The following is a 23,180-nucleotide window of genomic DNA, read 5'->3' on the forward strand; positions in this document are numbered from 1 at the left end:
ATTGAAACACGTATACTATCATGTAAGAAACGAATCGCCAGTCTTCTATGTTTGATACAGGATACAGGATGCTTGGGGCTGGTGCACAGGGATGATCCAGAGAGATGATATGGGGTGGGAGGTGGGAGGGGGGTTCAGAATTGGGAACTCATGCACACCCGTGGCGATTCAGGTCAATGTATGGCAAAACCAATACAGTATTGTAAAGCAAAATAAAGTAAAAATGAAAATTAAAAAAAATAAAAAATCAATCTTTGTAATGAACACATGAGAATATTGTGAAGTATTTGGAGAAATATTGGGAATAGAACTATTTAGTAAAATGTTCTGAGGTAGGGTTCTTAAGAATTAAACATGACAAATGTTGCTAGAGGTGGGGTTATAAACTGAAATAATTCTGCTTGTCCAATACTTAAAACATTGAATCTCTTGTTGATTTTTGCTTATTTAGATATTGTGTGCATGCTCAGTCACTAAGTCATGTCTGATTCTTTGCAACCCCATGGACTGTAGCCTATCAGGCTCTTCTGCTCATGGCATTTTCGAGGCAAGAACACTGGAGTAGGTTGCCATTTCCTTCTCCATGGGCTCTTCACAACTCAAGGATCAAACCCACATCTCCTATTTCTTCTGCATTGGCAGGTGGATTCTTTACCACTTAGCCACCTGGGAAGCCTTTAATTTAGATTACGTGTCCTTAAAGGTTACACCTTGTCACACTTAAAGTCCATGAGGCCAGTTACAATCAGGTTTATGGTGACTATGAATTCCTATGTTGAAAGAAAAATTTCATGTTTGTGATTAGTTTTTCTAAGTCATTATGCATAGAATCTCAGTTGTTCAAACATAGCATGTACTTTTCACTTTTGGAAGTTGTTGGCTTCCCTAATAGCTCAGACATAAACCATCTGCCTCCAATGCAGGAGACCTGGGTTCGATCCCTGGGTTGGGAAGAGCCCCTGGAGAAGGAAATGGCAGCCCACTCCAGATTTTCCACTTGCCTGGAAAATCCCATGGACAGAAGATCCTGGCAGGCTGTATAGTCCATAGGATCACAAAGAATCGGACACAAGTGAGTCACTAACACACACATTTTTTCCCTAGTCCTGAGATTAGAAGATGCACAGTAACCTCTGGAGAGAGTAACACTATTGCTTTAATCTTAGAAATATTATTTTGGAGGAGTTCAGTTCAGTTTAGTCGCTCAGTCGTGTCCGACTCTTTGCCACCCCATGAATTGCAGCACGCCAGGCCTCCCTGTCCATCATCAACTCCTGGAGTTCACTCAGGCTAACGTCCACCGAGTTGGTGATGCCATCCAGTTATCTCATCCTCTGTCACCCCCTTTTCTTCCTGCCCCCAATCCCTCCCAGCATCAGAGTCTTTTCCAATGAGTCAACTCTTCGCACGAGGTGGCCAAAGTACTGGAGTTTCAGCTTTAGCATCACTCCCTCCAAAGAAATCCCAGGGCTGATCTCCTTCAGAATGGACTGGTTGGATCTCCTTGCAGTCCAAGGGACTCTCAAGAGTCTTCTCCAACACCACAGTTCAAAAGCATCAATTCTTTGGTGCTCAGCTTTCTTCACTGTCTAACTCTCACTTCCATACATGACCAGTGGAAAAACTATAGCCTTGACTAGACGGACCTTTGTTGGCAAAGTAATATCTCTGCTTTTAAATATGCTGTCTAACATGTACCCCAATGTTCATCGCAGCACTGTTTATAATAGCCAGGTCATGGAAACAACCTAGATGTCCATCAGCAGATGAATGGATAAGAAAGCTTTTGTACATGTACACAATGGAGTATTACTCAGCCGTTAAAAAGAATTCATTTGAATCAGTTCTGATGAGATGGATGAAACTGGAGCCGATTATACAGAGTGAAGTAAGCCAGAAAGAAAAACACCAATACAGTATACTAACACATATATATGGAATTTAGAAAGATGGCAATGACGACCCTGTATGCAAGACAGGGAAAAAGACACAGCTGTGTATAACGGACTTTTGGACTCAGAGAGAGAGGGAGAGGGCAGGATGATTTGGGAGAATGGCATTCTATCATGTATACTATCATGTAAGAATTGAATCGCCAGTCTATGTCTGATGCAGGATACAGCATGCTTGGGGCTGGTGCATGGGGATCACCCACAGAGATGTTATGGGGAGGGAGGTGGGAGGGGGTTTCATGTTTGGGAACACATGTAAGAATTAAAGATTTTAAAATTTAATTAAAAAAAAAAAAGGAAAAAAAAATATGCTGTCTAGGTTGGCCTTAACTTTCCTTCCAGTGAGTAAGCGTCTTTTAATTTCACGGCTGCAGTCACCATCTGCAGTGATTTTGGAGCCCCCCAAAATAAAGTCTGACACTGTTTCTACTGTTTCCCCATCTATTCCCCGTGAAGTAATGGGACCAGATGCCATGATCTTTGTTTTCTGAATGTTGAGCTTTAAGCCAACTTTTTCACTCTCCACTTTCACTTTCATCAAGAGGCTTTTTAGTTGCTCTTCACTTTCTGCCATAAGGGTGGTGTCATCTGCATATCTGAGGTTATTGATATTTCTCCCAGCAATCTTGATTCCAGCTTGTGCTTCTTCCTACCCCACGTTTCTCTTGATGTACTCTGCATATAAGTTAAATAAGCAGGGTGACAATATACAGCCTTGACATACTCCTTTTCCTATTTGGAACCAGTCTGTTGTTCCATGTCCAGTTCTAACTGTTGCTTCCTGACCTGCATATAGGTTTCTCAAGAGGCAGGTCAGGTGCTCTGGTATGCCCATCTGTTTCAGAATTTTCCACTGTTTATTGTGATCCACACAGTCAAAGGCTTTGGCATAGTCAATAAAGCAGAAATAGACATTTTTCTGGAACTCTCTTGCTTTTTTGATGATCCATCGGATGTTGGCAATTTGATCTCTGGTTCCTTTGTCTTTTCTAAAACCAGCTTGAACATATGGAAGTTCATGGTTCATGTATTGCTGAAGCCTGGCTTGGAGAATTTTGAGCATTACTTTACTAACATGTGAGATGAGTGCAAGGAGATCCAACCAGTCCATTCTGAAGGAGATCAACCCTGGGATTTCTTTGGAAGGGATGATGCTAGAGCTGAAGCTCCAGTACTTTGGACACCTCATGTGAAGAGTTGACTCATTGGAAAAGACTCTGATGCTGGGAGGGATTGGGGGCAGGAGGAGAAGGGGATGACCCAGGATGTGATGGCTGGATGGCATCATGGACTCGATGGACGTGAGTCTGAGTGAACTCCAGGAGATGGTGATGGACAGGGATGCCTGGCGTGCTGCGATTCATGGGGTTGCAAAGAGTCGGACATGACTGAGCGACTGAACTGAACTGAACTGAACTGAGATGAGTGCAATTGTGCAATAGTTTGAGCATTTTTGGGCATTGCCTTTCTTAGGGATTTAAATGAAAACTGACCTTTTCCAGTCCTGTGGCTACTGCTGAGTTTTCCAAGTTTGCTGCCATATTGAGTGCAGCACTTTCACAGCATCATCTTTCAAGATTTGAAATAGCTCAACTGGAATTCCATCACCTCCACTAGCTTTGTTCATAGTAATGTTTTCTAAGGCCCATTTGACTTCACATTCCAGGATGTCTGGCTCTAGGTTAGTGATCACACCATCGTGATTATCTTGGTCGTGGAGATCTTTTTTGTATAATTCTTCTGTGTATTCTTGCCACCTCTTCTTAATATCTTCTGCTTCTGTTAGGTCCATACCATTTCTGTCCTTTATCGATCCCATCTTTGCCTGAAATATTCCCTTGGTATCTCTAATTTTCTTGAAGTGTGGTCTAAATAGAGCCTTGGTATATTTCCTTGGACCCGTAGTCCATGAAAAAGGACTGACTACATCAAAGTAGATACTATTGGATAAAAGACAAGGGAAGATAGGATTAGAAAAGAAAAAAAAAATGAAGAGAAGGGATTACAGTGGTGGAACAGGAGAATGTGGAGCTCACCTCCCTGCCCCTGGCCCTGCCACCAAACACACCAAAAAATGCATCTATGTGGAGCAGTTCTTATGGGAAAGTAGCCAAAACTAGCAGAACTCCCATAAAACCAAAGCTGTTAAACGATCTCCACATAAGTGAGTAGGATCAGAAACAAAAGACATCAAGTTGGAACCTGAGTTCCTCAAAGGAATCTGCAAGGAATCGAAGGTCTGCATGGATAGCCCCTCACTGGGGTGTGAGCAGTTTAAGTTATAATCTTGGCATCCCTGTCCTGGCATCAAGCATGGAGAAGCCAAGATACTCTTCCTCCTAAAAATGCACTGAGAGAGAGGGTTGGTGAAGCCTAGATTCTACTTGTGTGGGGTGCACTCCTTCTGACTTGCCACAATCAGAGTGGAGAAAACCTTGCATTGGTAGCTACTGCCTCTCCCCACTTCCCATTCTGAAAGAGCTAAAATCTCAGCCCTGCTCACTCCACCCCATAGCTAGGTAGGATATTTGGGCACAGAGTCATTCCAGTTTCACTGAGACAGACCAAGGTGCCTAGGGTGTGATCTGGATGGACCATGTTGGACATTGTCAGTTTACACACAGGGCAGTGGGTGGAACCACAGTGACCATTGTCAGCGCTTGCACAGGATGGTGCCCAAAGAATATGTAGTAGCTAAGTATTGAATCCTGGGCAACAGGCTCCAGGAGAAGACCCATATAACTATGAAGAGACAGCCTGAGGGGCCTGGGGGTGTGGTTTGTGTGGGTTGACAATAGCCATTACAAGAAACTCAAGAGTACACAGCAATTCTGTCCCAGCAAGAACATTCTGGCTCTATCCTCTCTACACCACACACTGGCGCAGATGGGTACATGGAGAAGACTACCACAGAGAGAGCCAAAATCTCAGATGATAGTGGAAGCATTTCCAATCCTGCAGCCATAACATCTTGACTGCAAGGCTCAGGCTACTCCTAGATACCAAATCTTTGCACTAGATCAGGGATGACCACAACAGAGAAAGGGAAATGACTGTGGGGCTCTTCTGAGTGGAACTGAAGACACCTATCAAAGCAGCACACAGGTCCTCTGTGATCACACAGTTCTTAAGTGATTTGTAATTGCTTCCTTTGGGGCAAGCAGGCACTTGAGGATGACAGAACCTAACTGAACCCAATCCTCAGGGTTTCTAATTCAATAAAGTAGACTCAGCCCCTGCCACTGTGGTGACAGGCACAAAGCAGAGAGGGAGCCCTGTTCCACATCTTGCATAGGATCTAGATATGCCAGCAACAACCACACCTCTTATCAAGAGGATAATGATGAGAAACCCCTGAGAAACAGCCTAGCTGTCATCCATAACAAACCAATACTTGCACAAAAGAACACTGGACACACAGGGATTCTCCCATATAAAAATACTCTTCCCTGATAGCTCAGTTGGTAAAGAATCTGTCTGCAATGCAGGAGACTCCGGTTCAATTCCTGGGTCAGAAAGATCCTCTTGAGAAGAGATAGGTCGCCTACTCCCTATATTCTTGAGCTTCCCTTGTGGCTTGGCTGGTAAAGAATCCGCCTGAAATGTGGGAGACCTGGGTTCGATCCCTGGGTTGAGAAGATCCCATAGAGAAGGGAAAAGCTACCCATTCCAGTATTCTGGCCTGGAGAATCCCATAGGGTCGCAGAGTCGGACACGACTGAGCAACTTTCATTTTTTCACTTTCGAAACCTAAACAGACAAATGTGTCTCCTAAATTCATAGAGACATAGAAAAGTAAGTAAAATGAAAAGGCAAGGGAACTATTCCCAACTAAAAGAACAAGAGAAATTCCATGAAAGAACAAATAATGGAACAGAGCTAAGCAGTCTACTAGACCTTGAGTTCAAAAAGGAGGTAATAAAAATGTTAGATGAAACAATAAAGATTATCAATATAAATGCAGATCACTATAACAAGGAACAAGAAACTATAAAGATGAATCAATCAAAAATAGACAGTTGATAAAATAAAAAAAATAGAAACAATGAGTACCAGATTAAATGAATAAGTGACAATGAAGATAGAATAACAGAAATCATCCAGTCAGAAAAACAGGTAGAAAGGCAAATTTTAAAAATTAAAGCAACATTTGAGGCCTATGGAATAGTAAAATTTGCAACTTATGCCTGGTTCAAAATTGGGAAAAGAGTACGTCGAAGTCGTATATTGTTACTCTGCTTATTTAACTTATATGTAGAGTGCTTCATACAAAATGCTGGGCTGGATAACTCACAAGCTGAAATCAAGACTGCCGGGAGAAATATCAACAATGTTAGATATGCAGATGATGCCACCCTTATGGCAGAAAGTGAAGAAGAACTAAAGAACCTCTTGATGAAGGTGAAAGAGGAGAGTGAAAAAGCTGGCTTAAAATTCAGCATTCAAAAAGCTAAGATCATGGCATCTGTCCCATCACTTCATGGCAAGTAGATGGGGAAAAAATGCAAACAGTGACAGAATTTATTTCCTTGGGCTCCAAAAATCACTGTGGAAAGTGACAGCAGCCACAAAGTTAAAAGATTCTAGCTTCTTGGAAGAAAAGCCATGTCAAATATAGACAATGTATTAAAAAGCAGAGACATCACTTTGAGGACAAAAATCCAAAGGACAAAGATATGATTTTTCCAGTGGTCATGTATGGATGTGAGAGTTGGGTCATAAAGAAAGCTGAGAGTGAAGGAGTTGATGTGTTCAAACTGTGGTGCTGGAGAAAACCCTTGAGAGTTCCTTGGACAGTAAGAAGATCAAACCAGTCAATCCTAAAGGAAACCAACTCTGAATAATCATTGGAAAGACTGATGCTGAAGCTAAAGCTCCAATACTTTGGCCACCTGATGTGAAGAACCAACTTATTGGAAAAGACCTTGATGGTTGGATAGATTGAGGACAAGAGGAGAAGGGGCAACAGAGGTTGAGATGATTGGATGACGTCACTGACTCAATGGATATGAATTTGAACAAACTCCGGGAGATAGTGAAGGAGAGCAATGTCTGGTGTGCTGCATTTCATGAGGTTGCAAAGAGTCAGACACAACTTAGTGACTGAACAACAACAAGGAAGAGAGAGAGGAGACAGAGAAAGTATTTGAAGAAATTATGACTGAAAACTTTCCAAAACTCAACTAGGTACAGGATGCACAGACGATTTCAAACAAGATGAATCCAAACAGATCCACACCAAGGCATGTCAATTAAAACAACAAAAGTTAAAGATAAAAGAGGGTTCTAAAAACATCAGAATAAAAACAAAAGTCAGCAAGAAAACCCCCACAAGGTTATCAGCTAATTTATTTAGCTGATGAATAAATTATCTGAAAAGCAGAAACTTTTCAAGTGTCAGAAAGAAGAGGCGTACTATATTCAAAGTCCTGAAAGGGGAAAACATGCAACCTATGATACTATACCAAGCAGAATATTAATTAGAATAGGAGAAGAGGTAAAGTATATCTCAGATAAGCAAAAACTAAAGCTATTGAGCAATATTAAACCTACAATAAAAGAAATATTGAAAAGTCTTACCTGTGGCAGATTCATGTTGATATATGGCAAAACCAATATAATATTGTAAAGTAATTAACCTCCAATTAAAATAAATAATTTATATTTAAAATACATAATTTATATTAAAAAAGTAAAGAGAAAAAAATGAAATCATTTCAAATATCTTTTCCTACCACAGTGTTATAAGATTAGATATCAAGTAGAGGGGAAAAAAATCTGTAACGAACACATGGAGGCTAAACAATACACTTCTGAATAACCAACCTGTCACTGAAGAAATCAAAAAGAAAATCAAAATATACCTAGAAATAAATGATAATGAAAACACAACAACTCAATATCTACAGGATGAAACAAAAGCAGTGCTAAAAGAGATGTTTATAGCAGTACAAGCCTACCTCAAGAAACAAGAGATGCAACAAATTCTTACACCTAAAACAACAGAAAATGAACAAAAAACCCCCCAAAGTTTGGTAGAAGGAAAGAAAGCATAAAGATCAGAGCAGAAATAAATGAAAAAGAAAAAGGAGGACAATAGCAATGATCAATAAAACTAAAAGCTGGTTCTTTGAGAAGATAAAGAAAACTGACAAACCGCTAGCCAGGCTTATCAAGAAAAAAAGGAAGAAGACTCAAATCAATAAAACTAGAAATGGAAAAAGAGAAGTTACGAGAGACAACACAGGAATACAAAGGATCATAAGAGGCTACTATCAACAACTATGTGCCAATAAAATGGATAACCAGGAATAAATGGACAAATTCTTAGAAAAGTATGACCCTCCAAAACTGAACAAGGAAGAAATAGAAAACACGAGCAGACCAATCATAAGCATGGAAATTGGAAGTGTATTGAAAAATCATCCAACAAAGAAAGCTGCAGGGCCAGATGGTTTCACAGGTGAATTCTATCAAAAGTTTAGAGAAGAGTTAACACTTATCCTACTCAAAACTTTGCAGAAAATTGCAGAGGAAGGAAAACTCCCAAACTCATTTCACAAGGGCACCATCATTCTGATACTAAGCCAGACAAAAATACCACAAAGGAAATTTCAGGCCAATATCCTTGATGAATATTGATGCAAAAATCCTCAACAAAATTCTAGCAAACAGAACCCAACAACACATTAAAAGTTCATGCATCATGATCAAGTGGGTTTTATCCCAGGCATATATATTCCAATATATGCAAGGTATGTATATATTGCATTCAATATATGGAAATCAAACAATGTAATGCACCATATTAAAAAATGAAAGATAAAAATCATATGATCATCTTAATAGATGCAGAGAATGCTTTCAACAAAATTCAATACCCATTTATAATAAAAACACTTCAGAAAATAGGCATAGAAAGAATGTACGTCAATATAATAAAAGTCATACATGACAAACCCACAGCAAACATTCTCAACAGTGAAAAACTAAAGCATTTCCTCTAAGATCAGGAACAAGACAAAAGTGCTCACTCTCACCACTATTATTCAATATAGTTTTGGAAATCCTAGACATAGCAATCATAGAAGAAAAGGAAATAAAAGAATCCAGATTGGAAAAGAAGAAGACAATCACTGCAGATGACATGACACTATATATATACATAAAAAACACTAAAGATGCCACCAGAGAATTAATAGAACCAATCAATGAGTATAGTAAGGTTGTAAGTTATAAAATTAACACACATAAATCCCTTGCATTCCTATACACTAAAAATGAAAAACCAGAAAGAGAAATTAAGTAAACAGTTCTGTTCTCCATTAAAACAAAAAAAAGAATAAAACATCTAGGAATAACCTCAGAGAAGGCAATGGCACCCCACTCCAGTACTCTTGTCTGGAAAATCCCATCGATGGAGGAGCCTGGTGGGCTGCAGTCCATGGGGTCGCTAACAGTCGGACACGACTGAGCGACTTCACTTTCACTTTTCACTTTCATGCATTGGAGAAGGAAATGGCAACCCACTCCAGTGTTCTTGCCTGGAGAATCCCAGGGATGGGGGAGCCTCATGGGCTGCCGTCTATGGGGTCGCACAGAGTCAGACACGACTGAAGCGACTTAGCAGCAGCAGCAGAAGCAGCAGGAATAACCTACCTGAAGAGAAAAAAGACCTGTATTCAGAAAACCATAAGACACTGGTGAAAGAAATCAAAGATGACACAAACAGAAGGAGAGATATACTGTGCTCTTGGATTGGAAAAATCAATGCTGTGAAAATGACTATACACCCCAAAGGAAGCTACAGACTTAATGCAATCCCTATCAAATTACCAATGATCTTTTTCACATAATTAGAACAAATAATTAAACAATTTGTATGGAAATATTAGACCTCAAATAGTCAAAGCAACCTTGAGAAAGAAAAACAGAGGAATCAACCTTCCTGACTTCAAACTATAATACAAATCTACAGTTATCAAGACAGTATGTCACTGGCACTAAAACAGAAATATAGACCAATAGAACAAGATGGAAAGCCCAGAGACAAACCCATGCATCTATGGGCACCTTATCTTTGACAAATGAGGCAAGAATATACAACGGAGAAAAGACAGTCTTTTCAATAAGTGGTGCTGGGAAAACTGGACAGATACCTGTAAAGGAATTAAATTAGAACACTTTCTAACATCATACACAAAAATTAACTCAAAATGGATTAAATACTTAAATGTAAGGCCACAAACTGTAAAGCTCTTAGAGGGAAACATAGGCAGTATATTAATGCACATATATGGAATCTTGAAAAATGATATTAATGAGCCTATTTGCAAGGAAAGAAGGGAGATGCAGTCATAGAGAACAGAATATGCTTTTGAACTATGGTGTTGGAGAAGACTCTTGAGGGTCCCTTGGACTGCAAGGAGATCCAACCAGTCCATTCTGAAGGAGATCAGCCCTGGGATTTCTTTGGAAGGAATGATGCTAAAGCTGAAACTCCAGTACTTTGGCCACCTCACGCGAAGAGTTGACTCACTGGAAAAGACTCTGATGCTGGGAGGGATTGGGGGCAGGAGGAGAAGGGGACGACAGAGGATGAGATGGCTGGATGGCATCACGGACTAGATGGACGTGAGTCTGAGTGAACTCCGGGAGTTGGTGATGGACAGGGAGGCCTAGCGTGCTGCGATTCATGGGGTCGCAAGGAGTCAGACACAACTGAGCGACTGAACTGAACTGAACTGATAGAAAGAAAGAGTGGTATAAACCAAAAAAGTAGGATCAATTATATATACATTACCATGTGTAAAATAGAAAGCTTGTGAAAAATTGTTATATATATATGGAGCCCATCCTGGTGTTCTTTGATGACATAGAAGCATAGGATATAGGGGGTGAAGAGAGAGGCTAAAGAGGGAGGTGAAAAAGCAAAAAATGTTAGTCGCTCAGCCATGTCTGACTTTTTGTGACCCCCATGGACTGTTGCCCACCAGGCTCCTCTGTCCATGGAATTCTCTGGGCAAGAATACTGGAGTGGGTTGGCAATTCCTTCTCCCGGAGATCCTCCTGACTCAGGGATCAAACCCAGGTCTTCTGCATTGCAGGCAGATTCTTTACTGTCTGAGCCACCAGGGAAGCACTGAAGAGGGAAGTGATATATGCATAATTTTGGTTGATTTGCATTGTTGTACAGCAGAAATCAACACAACAGTATAAAGCAATTTTCCTCCAATTAAAAAATAATCAAAGGAGGAAAAAAAAAACTGGAAAAAATCCATAAAAGGGCCAATAGAGAGCTATACTGCCTTCTTCCACAAAAGCAAGTAGAGCCTCTAAATAGTATAAAATCACTGGTTTAAACATCCCGCACAACAGCTTATGTAATAAATATGTAAACAGCATTGCTTTGCAGGTCATTTCATATGGGTCTGTCTGTTTAAGTGTGGAGGACTTGAGGGCAAGGACAATTGGAAAGGGACTTATTAAAATGTATTACTTATGAAACTGAGCAGGACCCTGAGGGGCCTTCCTGGGTACAGAATCCCCTCTATGCCCCCATTTCTTGTTTGTAGAAAAAAAGGCTTTAGTCTTCAAAATCTTTACTGAGCTTCAGAGAGTAGGCTCAAGCCGTTAGTGATTAGGACAACAGAGTCATTAAACTCCTAATTCTTCCTGAAGGGATATAGACACAATTTAATGCATATCTTTGAGCTTTTGTGTGGAAACTAAGACCCCACCGAGGTGGAGGATGGTGACTACATGCTGACTACACACATGTAGGCTCCAGACTGGAGCTGGAAGATTGAGGTTTCCCAAACATCACCCTATTATCTCACCACCAACCTGTTACCAAGTCCAAACTCACTCTGCTCACCACATGACAGGTCAATAAATCCAAAAGACTAGGTGTTGAGGTAAGGAATATAACTTGATTTGGAAAGTTGTCTGGCCAAGAAGATGGCAGACTAATATCTCAAAATAACCATTTTATTGGAATTGGGAAACCAGTATCTTTTACAGAAAGGAGAGGGGGAAGCAGTGAGGAAGTAAAGTAAAAAGTCACTAATCCTGCAAATATTTCATGGAATGGCCAGTCTCAGGGAGGGGATAAGTTAACTTCTTCCTTCTTGTAGCCATCCACAGGTGAACAGGGTCCTGAACAAAGGCACTTTGGTTTAACATTCAGACAAAGGGACAGGGTTTCCCAAAGCAGGCCATTACGTATGACTATAATAACAAAAGCAACAAAAAGCAAAGATTAAAGTCAAAGAAACAGATCCAACATGGAGTCAAAATTGGCTCTTCCCTATCAACCAATCCGAAGAAAGTCCACAGTTCTTTCCTAACATTGTCTTTAAAAACTCTTGCTTGAGCATAATCTGCCTGTTCTTGCTTAATGCCCAAATAAATCCTTTGCTGCAAACACCCACTGTCAGAGTTTGGCTTTCTATAACATGGGCACCAGAGCACTTATTTAATTACAGCTTCAAACATAGTAGATATTTAAGGTTTCTTAAATTGATGGTAAAATTGTTTCTTTAGTCAATCTGATCTAAAAACAACCCAGATCGATGTGCATAAAAACAAAAAGCAAATGAAGCCAGCAGATTATACTTTGTCTTAATTCATGAAAGAAAAAATAGTCCTTAGTTATACCAATTGTCCTATGAATCAGGTTAAAATGATTCAACTAATATATGCTCCCTATTGGGATGCTATGCCAAATGTTTACCCTAAGCTTTACCATAGTGTCCTTGCAGAAGAAATAATATATCACAAACTGTGGAATGGTTTAAAATAAAACTACCTATTCTTTGGGAGCAAAACCTGCGACCCCAAAATGTCTCTTGGGCATGCAGATTATTTTGAGCTGAAAACAACATCCAAAAGACTCTGGAATAAATTTGACAGTCCTGCTAGCTGCCTAAAGAATGTAGCTAGAGCTCTTCCAGGAAGGGAGCTATCATCAAAGAAAACTATTGTATGAACTACACGTGTAGACTGGGAGAAACCTAGCAAAATCTGTTTGTTAAAAGTCTCATTGTCTCCTATCGTCTCTGTATGGCAGAGTAAACATTTGTTTACCAAGCATCTGCTTTTCCATCTCCTTGTGAATTGTTTTCCACCCCTCTGAGGTACCAAACCGATACCCCCAACGTCTTCTTTTGTCTTTAGCTGAAGAGGGCATTTAAGGTGAGGGCTTCAGCCATTTTGGTGAGTCACTCATTTTTCCTGAGTCTCTCCCATTGTACTTTACTAGTTGTTGTTGTTGTTGTTTTCTCCTGTTGATCTTTCTCACATCAATTTAATTCTTAGACCACCCTGAAGAATCAAGATGGGTAGAGGGAAATTTCTTCATCCTCTACATGAACAAATTCAGGATATTTCACTTCTAAAATAAAGAATCCTTACCTAAGAAAAGTTAAATCAATCTTCAGATTATAATATGGGATCAAACTCTGCCTGAAAACAATTTAAAAGCAATGTAAATTTATTTCCTATAACCTTGTGGCACATGTTTATTAACATTATTTTGTAACTTTAGCTCCATTCATTTGCGTTAGAGAATTATAAGAGTTTAAACCCTTCAGTCAGCCCTTTGACTTAGTTAAAGCCCTGAAAGCAATTTCCTCAGGTTAAGCAATCTGTGTGACAGATTTGAGCTTAACTCTTTTCCCCTTTAACACCTGTGCCTTGTCTTATTCAGTACTTAAGTCACCTGAAAGAGTGATAAAGGAGGTCAGGTTATGCAATCTCAATTGCCAATTGCATATTAATGGCAAAATTCAAACTGAATGTTAATACAAATAACATTTTGTTTTGTGGTCTCTTAAATTTAGTAAAAAAAAATTTAAATAGCAATGAACAACTTTGCCTATTCACTTTATTTATGCATTAAAAAAAAACTGAACTGGGTAAACGGTAAATGCACCTCATGGAGAATTTTACTATTAGTAGTAAGAAGAGCTCTTAGGTTGAATATTCTGTTTCTAAACAATCATAGTTAGAAATCAAAAAGAAAAAAGAAGTCATTTCTAAAATGCTTTCCCGGGATGTCTTTTTTTTCTTTCTGTATACGTCTGGTTTGATCGCTCATCTACCAGGTATTTCGTTAACTTTTTCAGTTTGTTTTCAGTTGGCATGATCTTTTAAAGAAAAGTATTATAGAATCAGAGCACATCTGTAATCAAGAGGAGTTTTGGTGGGGGGGTGGGGTACGGAGGCTGGGAAAGGTATCCAGAAAACCAAGATTTCTCACCAACCTGCCCAGAGAAGAGCATCTCTGGCCTTAGCAGGAAAACCCAGCAAGGGCGCCCGGCGGCGCCTCCTCTGTTGTCTCCCGCTTCCCCCGTTGACTAAAGAAGGGGTCACCAGACCCGCGCCAGGCTGCGATTGGACGCGCAGTCGTCAGGCACCCTCCAGAAACACAAACGTTTCTGCAAGTGAAGGGCTTTAGATTTTTTACGTCTCCCCGCGCTCCCCTCCGCTCTCCATGCCAGGTCTCTCTGGCTTGCTTGGGTTCGTTCGCGCGGCCTGAGAGTTCGCAATAACCTCGCTGCCGCCTGCGCCTACCTCTAATTCCTGCCCCAGCCTCTCCACCTTCCCTGGAGCCCTCTGCTCCCGCCATGGGGCCAACTTGGGTCTCCTAAGAGTTGTCGCCGCTTAGCTGCGCGCTCTTGGGCCAAAGTCTCCGAAGGCGGGATATGGCTTAGGGCGCTAGAGGGGTCAGCACAGAGGTAACTGGAAGGGGAACGAACGGCTATCTGGGAGAAACGAGGCCAAACGATGAGTTTCCATAAGGAGGACGGAGTGAGCAGCCTGTGCCAAAAGGCGCTGCACATCGTCACGGAGCTGTGCTTCGCGGGCCAGGTGGAGTGGGAGAAATGCTCGAGCATCTTCCCCCCTGATGGGGGCAACCAAGGCGGAAGTAACACAGGTAACTGGGGAGGGCTCCGCTCGCGACCTCGCAGTCCTAGGGGACTCGCGCTCTCGGTTCTAAGCTCCTGGGTCCTGCGCCTTCCGCGCGGCGCGGGGACTTCTAAAGGACGCCTAGCCTTCCTATCTTACCCGTCTCCTTTGGTTAGCTCCTGGCGACTTCCAGTGTGGACTGTTCCGGTTTTGTCTTCTTACCTCCATTTGTCCGGGTTCTTCCACTTCTCTGGTCCGCTTCGTACCCGCTGCCGCCGTTTCTCGCTCCTAGGCTCCTGTACCCTTTTTCTCTGAGCTCTCCCACGGCTCCCATCTCGCTCCCGGAGAGGAGAGGAGAGCGCGGGCCGCGGCGTCCAGATCATTAGCCGAGCGCTGCCCGCGGGGGCCATTTGCCACCGGGACTCTGCTGCCCTCGCTTTTGTCCCGCAGGTGGCGGGTCGCGGCTTGGGGAAGGGGCCAGGCCGAAGAATCCGTACTTAGATGCAAAAACAAAACAAAACAAGCAAACAAAAAAAACGCCTTGGAAATGGGGCTGCGTTGGTCCCCGAGAACAGAAAGGAGCCCGGTAGGGATAACCCGCAACCAATGTCACGTTGGCATTTGACAGTGTGCAAAACCCTTTAATATATATGAAACTCTAGGGCTTCTTGACAACGTTGGGCCAACAGCGGGGATGATCAACCCCATTTTTCGAGGCAACAATTAAGGCTTAGAGGACAAACAGATTTAAATGGAAGAAAGAAAGGTTTATAAATCCTTTCTACACATGTGCTCATATAGCCCTTAATACAGGCATACTCTCTGTCCCGTCAACAAACTTGCGGGTAAAAAACGGGGTGGGATGGAGGAAGTACACGGACCTTTAGAAATCTGAAGGTGGAAAGAAGTCTCAGGTAACAGATTTTTTGCAAAAGGAATGTGGAGCATAGCAGAGCCACTCAGGGGTGATGCCTGGAGGGAAAGGATTTGTAACCACCTGCGCTGTAAAGTTTGTGTAGCCTATTGTGCTATTGATGGCATCTAGCTGGATTCCTGGAGTTGCAGGCCGAGTTAAGAGTGCCGTGGGAGAGAGTCCACATAGTTTTGGGAGATGAACACAGGTTTGGGGATTTTCGTTATCGGGCTGGAAGATTGTCATTCCTTCTGTAGGGTTTGTTTCTTTCCTTTTACTAGCCTGTCATTTTAGTCTTCTTGAGGGACCTCGTGGGCTGAGGGTAGTTAGGGCAACAGATGAGAGCTGGACCTTAGCTCAGCGTGGAACGTTAACAGTGGAGAACCCTGTATGCTAGGAAGGAGACAAGGAAGGCACAGTTAGTGGGCTCCCCATCCACTACCACCAAAGACAAAGAGAGAAAGGAGGGAGGTGGGGAAAAAATGTGTTTTAACCTTTACAGTACCATTATTTAAGTGGAATATTTGTACTTTTAAAAATTCTCTGATCATGGTAACAGGAACCAAGAGAGGCTTCTGTCTGCCCTTAGCAGAACCTGAGGAGATGTTGCTACTTAGGCCCTGGAGAGGAATGATACATAATTGCTGCTGTACTTATGCTAGAAACATAGACATTTTGTGAATTTTAATAAACACAGCAGAGTCTTTTCCATTTGTTCAGCAGGTGTTACATTTCTAGGAGTGTGTGAAATTCAACTACTAGTTGAAGGCACTGGCTGAATATTACATATATGCTTGTCTTGTGTATAGTTGCTTATTAGGAGGTAAACACTGAAAATATTTTGAACTTAAAGACTTCTGTGGTAATTGGATAAGTTGTTCTGAAATGTCTGATGATACACATGCTAAAGATAAGACTCGGAGATGGAAGTGCAGGGAAAGAAATGAGAGTATTAAAGAGATCTGAACTTTGGTCATTTAATAGTTGATGCTGTGGATAAAACTGATTTCCACTCCACCCCCAACCCCACCCCTTGTGATCATACAGCAAATAGTGGTTTTCTGGTCCTCAGATTGGCCAGTAATGAGGAAAATCTGAAGACTGAAAGCCAAATACTAGCTTTTAAATCTTTATAGATACACAATTATGGCCTTCAGGTGGGCTTCCCAGGTGGCTCAGTGGATAAAGAATCTGCCTGCCGTGCAAGAGATGCTGGAGATATGGGTTCGATTCCTGGGTTTGGAAGATCCTGTGGAGGAGGGCACAGCAACCCACTCCAATATTCTTCCCTAGAGAATCCCATGGACAGAGAAGCCTCTTGGGCTACAGTCCCTAGGTCTCAAAGAGTCGGACATAACTGAAGCAACCTAGCTCAGCACAGCTTAAGGTAAAACACAGCATATGAATTGTAGAGAGAATTCTGAACTTGTTCTAAGCATTATAGGAAGTAATTGTAATCCTAATTCCTTTCAGATTTGTGCCTGGGAACAAAAATGGAGCAAAAAAAATCTCAAACAATTACATGGGTATTTCTCTTCCTTTAAGTGAAAATATGTACTATTCACATTGGGTATTCAATTTAATATATGAATATTTATTGAATGATTACCACTGAAAAAGATATCCTTCTAGGTTGTGTATGAGATATAAGGATGCAGAAGCTTGTTTTACACTTTCCATTTGTAAATCCATACAACAATTAAAAGTAAAATAATATGCAAATAAGCTCCTGTTACTAATAGATATCTATGAAATGTATCAAAGATTAATTATCAAATCTTTAGCTATATTAATTAGCTACTCAGCCTCACCTTGTTCTTTGTAGTAGATTTTCTTATGCACTTGTTCTAGTAAGTGATACTTGACTCACTGTTTAATGAGAAACACATTATGGTAAGAGGACGTGGACATTGAATAGAATGATGGTTTTTTACTTTCAGCACTGCCCAGATGGTGCCAGTTATTCTAAGGTTGCAACGACAATTGCAAGCTTCCAGACTGTGCATGATTTTAGATTCCTTAATGCAGGGGTTGGGGGAGAGAAGTTCAGGTACAGGGCTTTCTTGGTCTCCTTGGGGGATTGAATCCAGGAGGCCCCACAGATACCAAGATTTATGATGCTCAAGTTCCTTACATAAAATGCTGTTGTATTTGCTATAGCACTTCCTCCCATATACTTTATATAATCACTAGGTTACCTTTAATACCTAAATCATCAAGAGGTACTTCTAATACCTCTTCATCTTCTTGATGTATATAATACCTTCATCGAGGTATTATAAGTACCTCTTGATGAAGGTGAAAGAGAGAGTGAAAAAATTTAAGCTGGCTTAAAATTCAACATTCAAAAACCTAAGATCATGGCATCTGGTCCCATCACTTCATGGCATGAAAAAATGAAATGAAAGTTGCTCAGTCATGTCTGACTGTTTGTGACTCCATGGACTCTACAGTCCATGGAATTCTTCAGGCCAGTATACTGGAATGGGTAGCCTTTCCCTTCTCCAGGGGCTCTTCCCAACCCAGGGATTGAACCCAGGTCTCCTGCATTGGAGGGGGATTCTTTACTAGCTGAGCCACCAGGTAAGCCCACTTCATGGCATATAGATGGGGAAATAGTGAAAGACTTTATTTTCTTGGGCTCCAAATCACTGCAGATGGTGACTGCATATATGAAATTATAAGATGCTTGTTCCTTGGAAGAAAAGCTATGACAAACCTAGACAGAGTATTAAAAAACAGAGACATTACTCTGCTGACAAAGGTCCATATAATCAAAGTTATGATTTTTCCAGCACGTGAAAGTCACTCAGTCAAGTCTGACTCTTTGCGACCCCATGGACTGTAGTCCATGAAATTTTCCAGGCCGGAATACTGAAGTGGGTAGCCTTTCCCTTCTCTAGGGGATTTTCTCAACCCAGGGATCAAACCAAGGTCTCCCACATTGTGGGTCGATTCTTTACCATCTGAGCCACAAAGGAAGTCCAAGAATTCTGGAGTGGGTAGCCTAGCCTTCTTCAGCAGATCTTCCCAACCCAGGGATCAAACTGGGGTGTTCTACATTGCAGGCAGATTCTTTACCAACTGAGCTATCAGGGAAGCCCTCACGTATGGCCGTGAGAGTTGGACCGTCAATTCGCTGAGGAATTGATGCTTTTAAACTGTGGGGTTGGAGAAGACTCTTGAGCGTCATTTGGACTGCAAGGAGAATAAATCAGTCTGTCCTAAAGGGAATCAATCCTGAATATTCTTTGGAAGGATTGATGCTGAAGCTGAAGCTCCAATACTTTGGCCATCTGATGTGAAGAGCTGACTCATTGGAAAAGACCCTAATGCTGGGAAAGATAGAAGACAAGAGGAGAAGAGAACAACAGAGGATGAAATGGTTGGATGGCATAATTGACTCAATGGGCCTGAGTTTGAGCAAGCCCTGGGAGATGGTAAAGGACAGGGAAGCCTGGCATATGTAGTCCATGGGGTCACAAAAAAAGAGACACGACTGAGTGACTGAACAACAATGTCTAAATCAAGGTAAATGATATGTCACTCATTCATCTGGCTCTCAGCCATGTCTGACTCTTTTTGATCCCATGGACTGTAGCCCTCCAGGCTCCTCTGTCCATAGGTTTTCTCAGGCAAGATTACTGAAGTGGGTTACCATTCCCTTTTCCAGAGGATCTTCCTGACCCAGGAATTGAACCTGGGTCTCCAGCATTGCAGGCGGATTTTCTTCCATTTGAGCCACCAAGGAAGACCTATATAAAGGCAATGTAGATAGTTACCTGTTTGACAATCCAAATTTTTTTAAACTTCCTGAATTTTTAAAAATACTTTCAACCTGTGGGTGATTGATTGCATAGATGTGAAACATGGATACAGAAGACTGACTGTAAGTCTAAAGTTGCTGCTGCTGCTAAGTCGCTTCAGTCGTGTCCGACTCTTTGTGATCCCATAGATGGCAGCCCACCAGGCTCCCTCCGCCCATGGGATTTTCCAGGCAAGAGTACTGGAGCAGGGTGCCATTGCCTTCTCCGAAGCCTAAAGTTACTCTACCTTAAAGAAGTCATGAATCACATATAGAAATAAAATATTCTTCTACTGTTTTTTTTTTTTTAATACCAATAAAGAACAGGCGTCACCATTCTCTTTACCATTTACTGCAATAGCAGTAGCAGAAGCGGTGATAATGTTATTGACTTGAGAATCAAGCAGTCAAGTTGACAGATTCTATATTTTAGTAAACTTTACCGTAACTTAACTGCAGATGACAATACTGGTTAATTTACTCTTTTGACAAAGTTTTTTTCAGAGATATTATTGATGTCAACATTACTAGTACACTAGAAAGTTCATTGTGTGCAGTTTTTTAGACAATCAGATTTTTGCAGTCTTTTTACCACTGATTCTCCCCCTCCAAAATAGACAGGTCACCCACTAAATTCATTAACATAAAATAGAACTTAATACTCTAATACTTAGGGAAAATACAAAACAGTATATTGGCCTATTGCCTTAAATGTAATTTTTCATGTATACTGTGACTGAATATACATAATATTTCTTGAACTGGATTTGAGTTCATTTCTGGTCTTTAATTGCTGCTCCATATCCAAATGCTTGTGAGATTTTAGGAAATTTCATTACTTGAGAAGACCTCATAAATGCAGCTAAATTCATAGTCACATCACAATTGTGCAGACCTAACCATAATTTGAAAATTTTATATAAACATTTAATTCTTCAATGTTTTAAATTTACATTTTACACTTTTAATTTAGTACTAGAATTCTAAAATAAAAATGTAAACAAATTCTTCTAAATTCATATATGTGTTCTTCATTTTCTTAAGATGTGGTAACAAGTAGGTATTTATATGGCAAACACTTTCGTTGAAGTTACTTGACTAATAAAAACAGAGATGGCTAAGTAAAAATATCAAAATAACATGATTTCCTCTGAGAATAAGGCATTTTAAGTCTGTCATAGTTTAAAATGAGTAAAAGGACTTTATAGGTTTTCTCTACAGATAGAAAGCAAATGATTACTCAATTAATTTAATTATTTTGTATCACTAGTAGTAATGAGTTTTACACATTCTAATGATTGTATAAAGAATTACAGTTTGGAAACATAGTAGGCATGTTAGGATTAGTAGAAATCCTTGAGCGTTGTAGGTTTCAAAAAGTAACTGAACCACAGTGAATTAAAACCTGTAGGCACATTTGAAGAAGGATGCACTAGAGGGTTTTTTCCTTCTCCATATTGATACTCCACTGAAGAATGGCCAGCTTCTACTATTTCTAGTCTCATATTTACATGATCTTCAGCACATATTGTGCTTGGTCTCAGTTGCTTCTAGGCAAATGGATGACTACCTTGGCTTCAAAGGCCAAGCAGGTATCAGCAATCATCCAGTACTCTTCACTGTGAGATATCAATATTTTGGCAGTATTGTCATGATTTATTTTTTGCCTTAAACTTTTTTCCACTTTGAGACAAATTAAGATCTGTGTTTCCTCTCTATATGAGCTGTGAATTTGAGAAATCTGATTCTTTCAAGAGCAATTTAATATACAGAGTATATAGCTGTCCATTCTATCCAAATCAGATTTTCTTTAAAATTTAATCATCATTGTAATCTTGTTCTGTGGAGGAAAATTGTCATTATTGGGAATATATCTGCATTTATTTACAAATTGCTTTTGTCTAAAAAGTTGTCAGGAAATGAACATTATCATAAATGTTTAATGGACTTTACAATTTCAATTTCAATAATCTATATTTTGAAAATATAATTATGTTTTTCCTGATCTACCTTTTATTCTGTTGACGACATTAATTGAATAGGCTGTAAACACTTTGGGGGCAGTGGGTTGTTTATTGTTTTATCCTCAGTGCCTAGAAAAAAACTGTGGCTTGTTAAGAGTTTCAATAAATATTTATTGGATACTGAGAGAATGAATAATTGAATTAACAACTTTATCCTGAAGAAGCCTCAATATCCTTAAGTGTATAACAGTGGGTGCTATTTAATCACCTCCCAATCCCTTCTGAAACTCAGTCAGTTCAGTTCAGTCACTCAGTCGTGTCCGACTCTTTGTGACCCTGTGGACTGCAACACGCCAGGCTTCTCTGTCCATTACCAAATCCTGGAGCTTGCTCAAACTCACGTCCATCTAGTTGGTGATGCCATCCAATTATCTCATCCTCTGTTGTCCCCTTCTCCTCCCGCCTTCAAACTTTCCCAGCATCAGGATCTTTTACAGTGAGTCAGTTCTTCATATCAGGTGGCCAAGGATCGGAGCTTTCAGCTTCAGCATCAATCCTTCCAGTGAATATTCAGGACTGATTTCCTTTAGGATAGACTGGTTTGCTGTCCTTGCAGTCCAAGGGATTCTCAAGAGTCTGTTGCAACAGCATGGTTCAAAAGCATCAATTTTTGGTGCTTAGCTTTCTTTATGGTCCAACTCTTACATCCATACATGACTACTGGAAAAATCAAACCACAGCTTTGATTATAGGGGCCTTTGTCAGCAGAGTAATGTCTCTGCTTTTTAATACTCTGTCTAGGTTTGTCATAGTGTTTTGTCCAAGGAGCAGGTGTCTCTTAATTTCATGGCTGCAGTCACCATCTGCAGTGATTTTGGAGCCCCCCAAAATAAAGTTTCTCACTGTTTCCATTGTTTCCCCATCTATTTGCCATGAAGTGATGGGACTGGATGCCATGATCTTAGTTTTTTGAATGTTGAGTTTTAAGCCAACTTCTTCACTCTCCTCTTTCACTTTCATCAAGAGGTTCTTTAGTTCCTCTTCACTTTCTGCCATAAGGGTGGTGTCATCAGCATATCTGAGGTTATTGGAATTTCTCCTAGCAATCTTGATTCCAGCTTCTGCTTCATCCAGCCTGGCATTTCACATGATGTACTTTGTATATAAGTCATTTTTTAACTTCAATTTTGAATTTCTGAAACTAAGTTGTATATATTTGTGTCTTTGTGTCTATGGTGTCCAATACAATATTCTATGTAGATAATATACCACTTATTTAGTTTTATGATAATGGCAAAAATTAGAGCACTTAGGCATTTACAAGCTAGAATATGATAAGCAACATACTCAAAGTAACTGAACTTTGGATGTCCATTCACTTCCTGAGTGTATTCAGGTAGAACTATGACTCCATGGCTCAACTTATGTGTTACATAATAAATATATTGAATTTATTGAAGTTCTAGAAAAATGGGAATGTCTGTTTAGTATACCCATTCACAATAGTAAAAGGAAAGTCTGTTCATTTGCTTATGTAAAAAGTAGCATAGAAAAAATAATCATATTATTATTCAAACTGCTGTTAGTCATTCCAGTAAGAACTAGAAATCATCATTTTGCAGTTGTGAAAACTA

At 40.4% G+C, this 23,180-nt stretch overlaps 1 protein-coding gene across 1 annotated transcript in view; it reads left to right on the plus strand.

Annotated features, from left to right (window-relative positions):
• Positions 1-14,741: 14,741 nt before the first annotated feature.
• The window catches only part of SYT10 (synaptotagmin 10), a 106,916-nt gene continuing 98,477 nt past the window's right edge, over positions 14,742-23,180 (plus strand). The window contains exon 1 of the mRNA XM_068971705.1: positions 14,742-14,892. Within this exon, the coding sequence (XP_068827806.1) occupies positions 14,742-14,892 (151 nt within the window). The remainder of the gene's footprint in view (positions 14,893-23,180) is intronic.

Source organism: Capricornis sumatraensis, chromosome 4, assembly GCF_032405125.1.
Source record: "Capricornis sumatraensis isolate serow.1 chromosome 4, serow.2, whole genome shotgun sequence".
Lineage (NCBI taxonomy): Eukaryota > Metazoa > Chordata > Mammalia > Artiodactyla > Bovidae > Capricornis > Capricornis sumatraensis.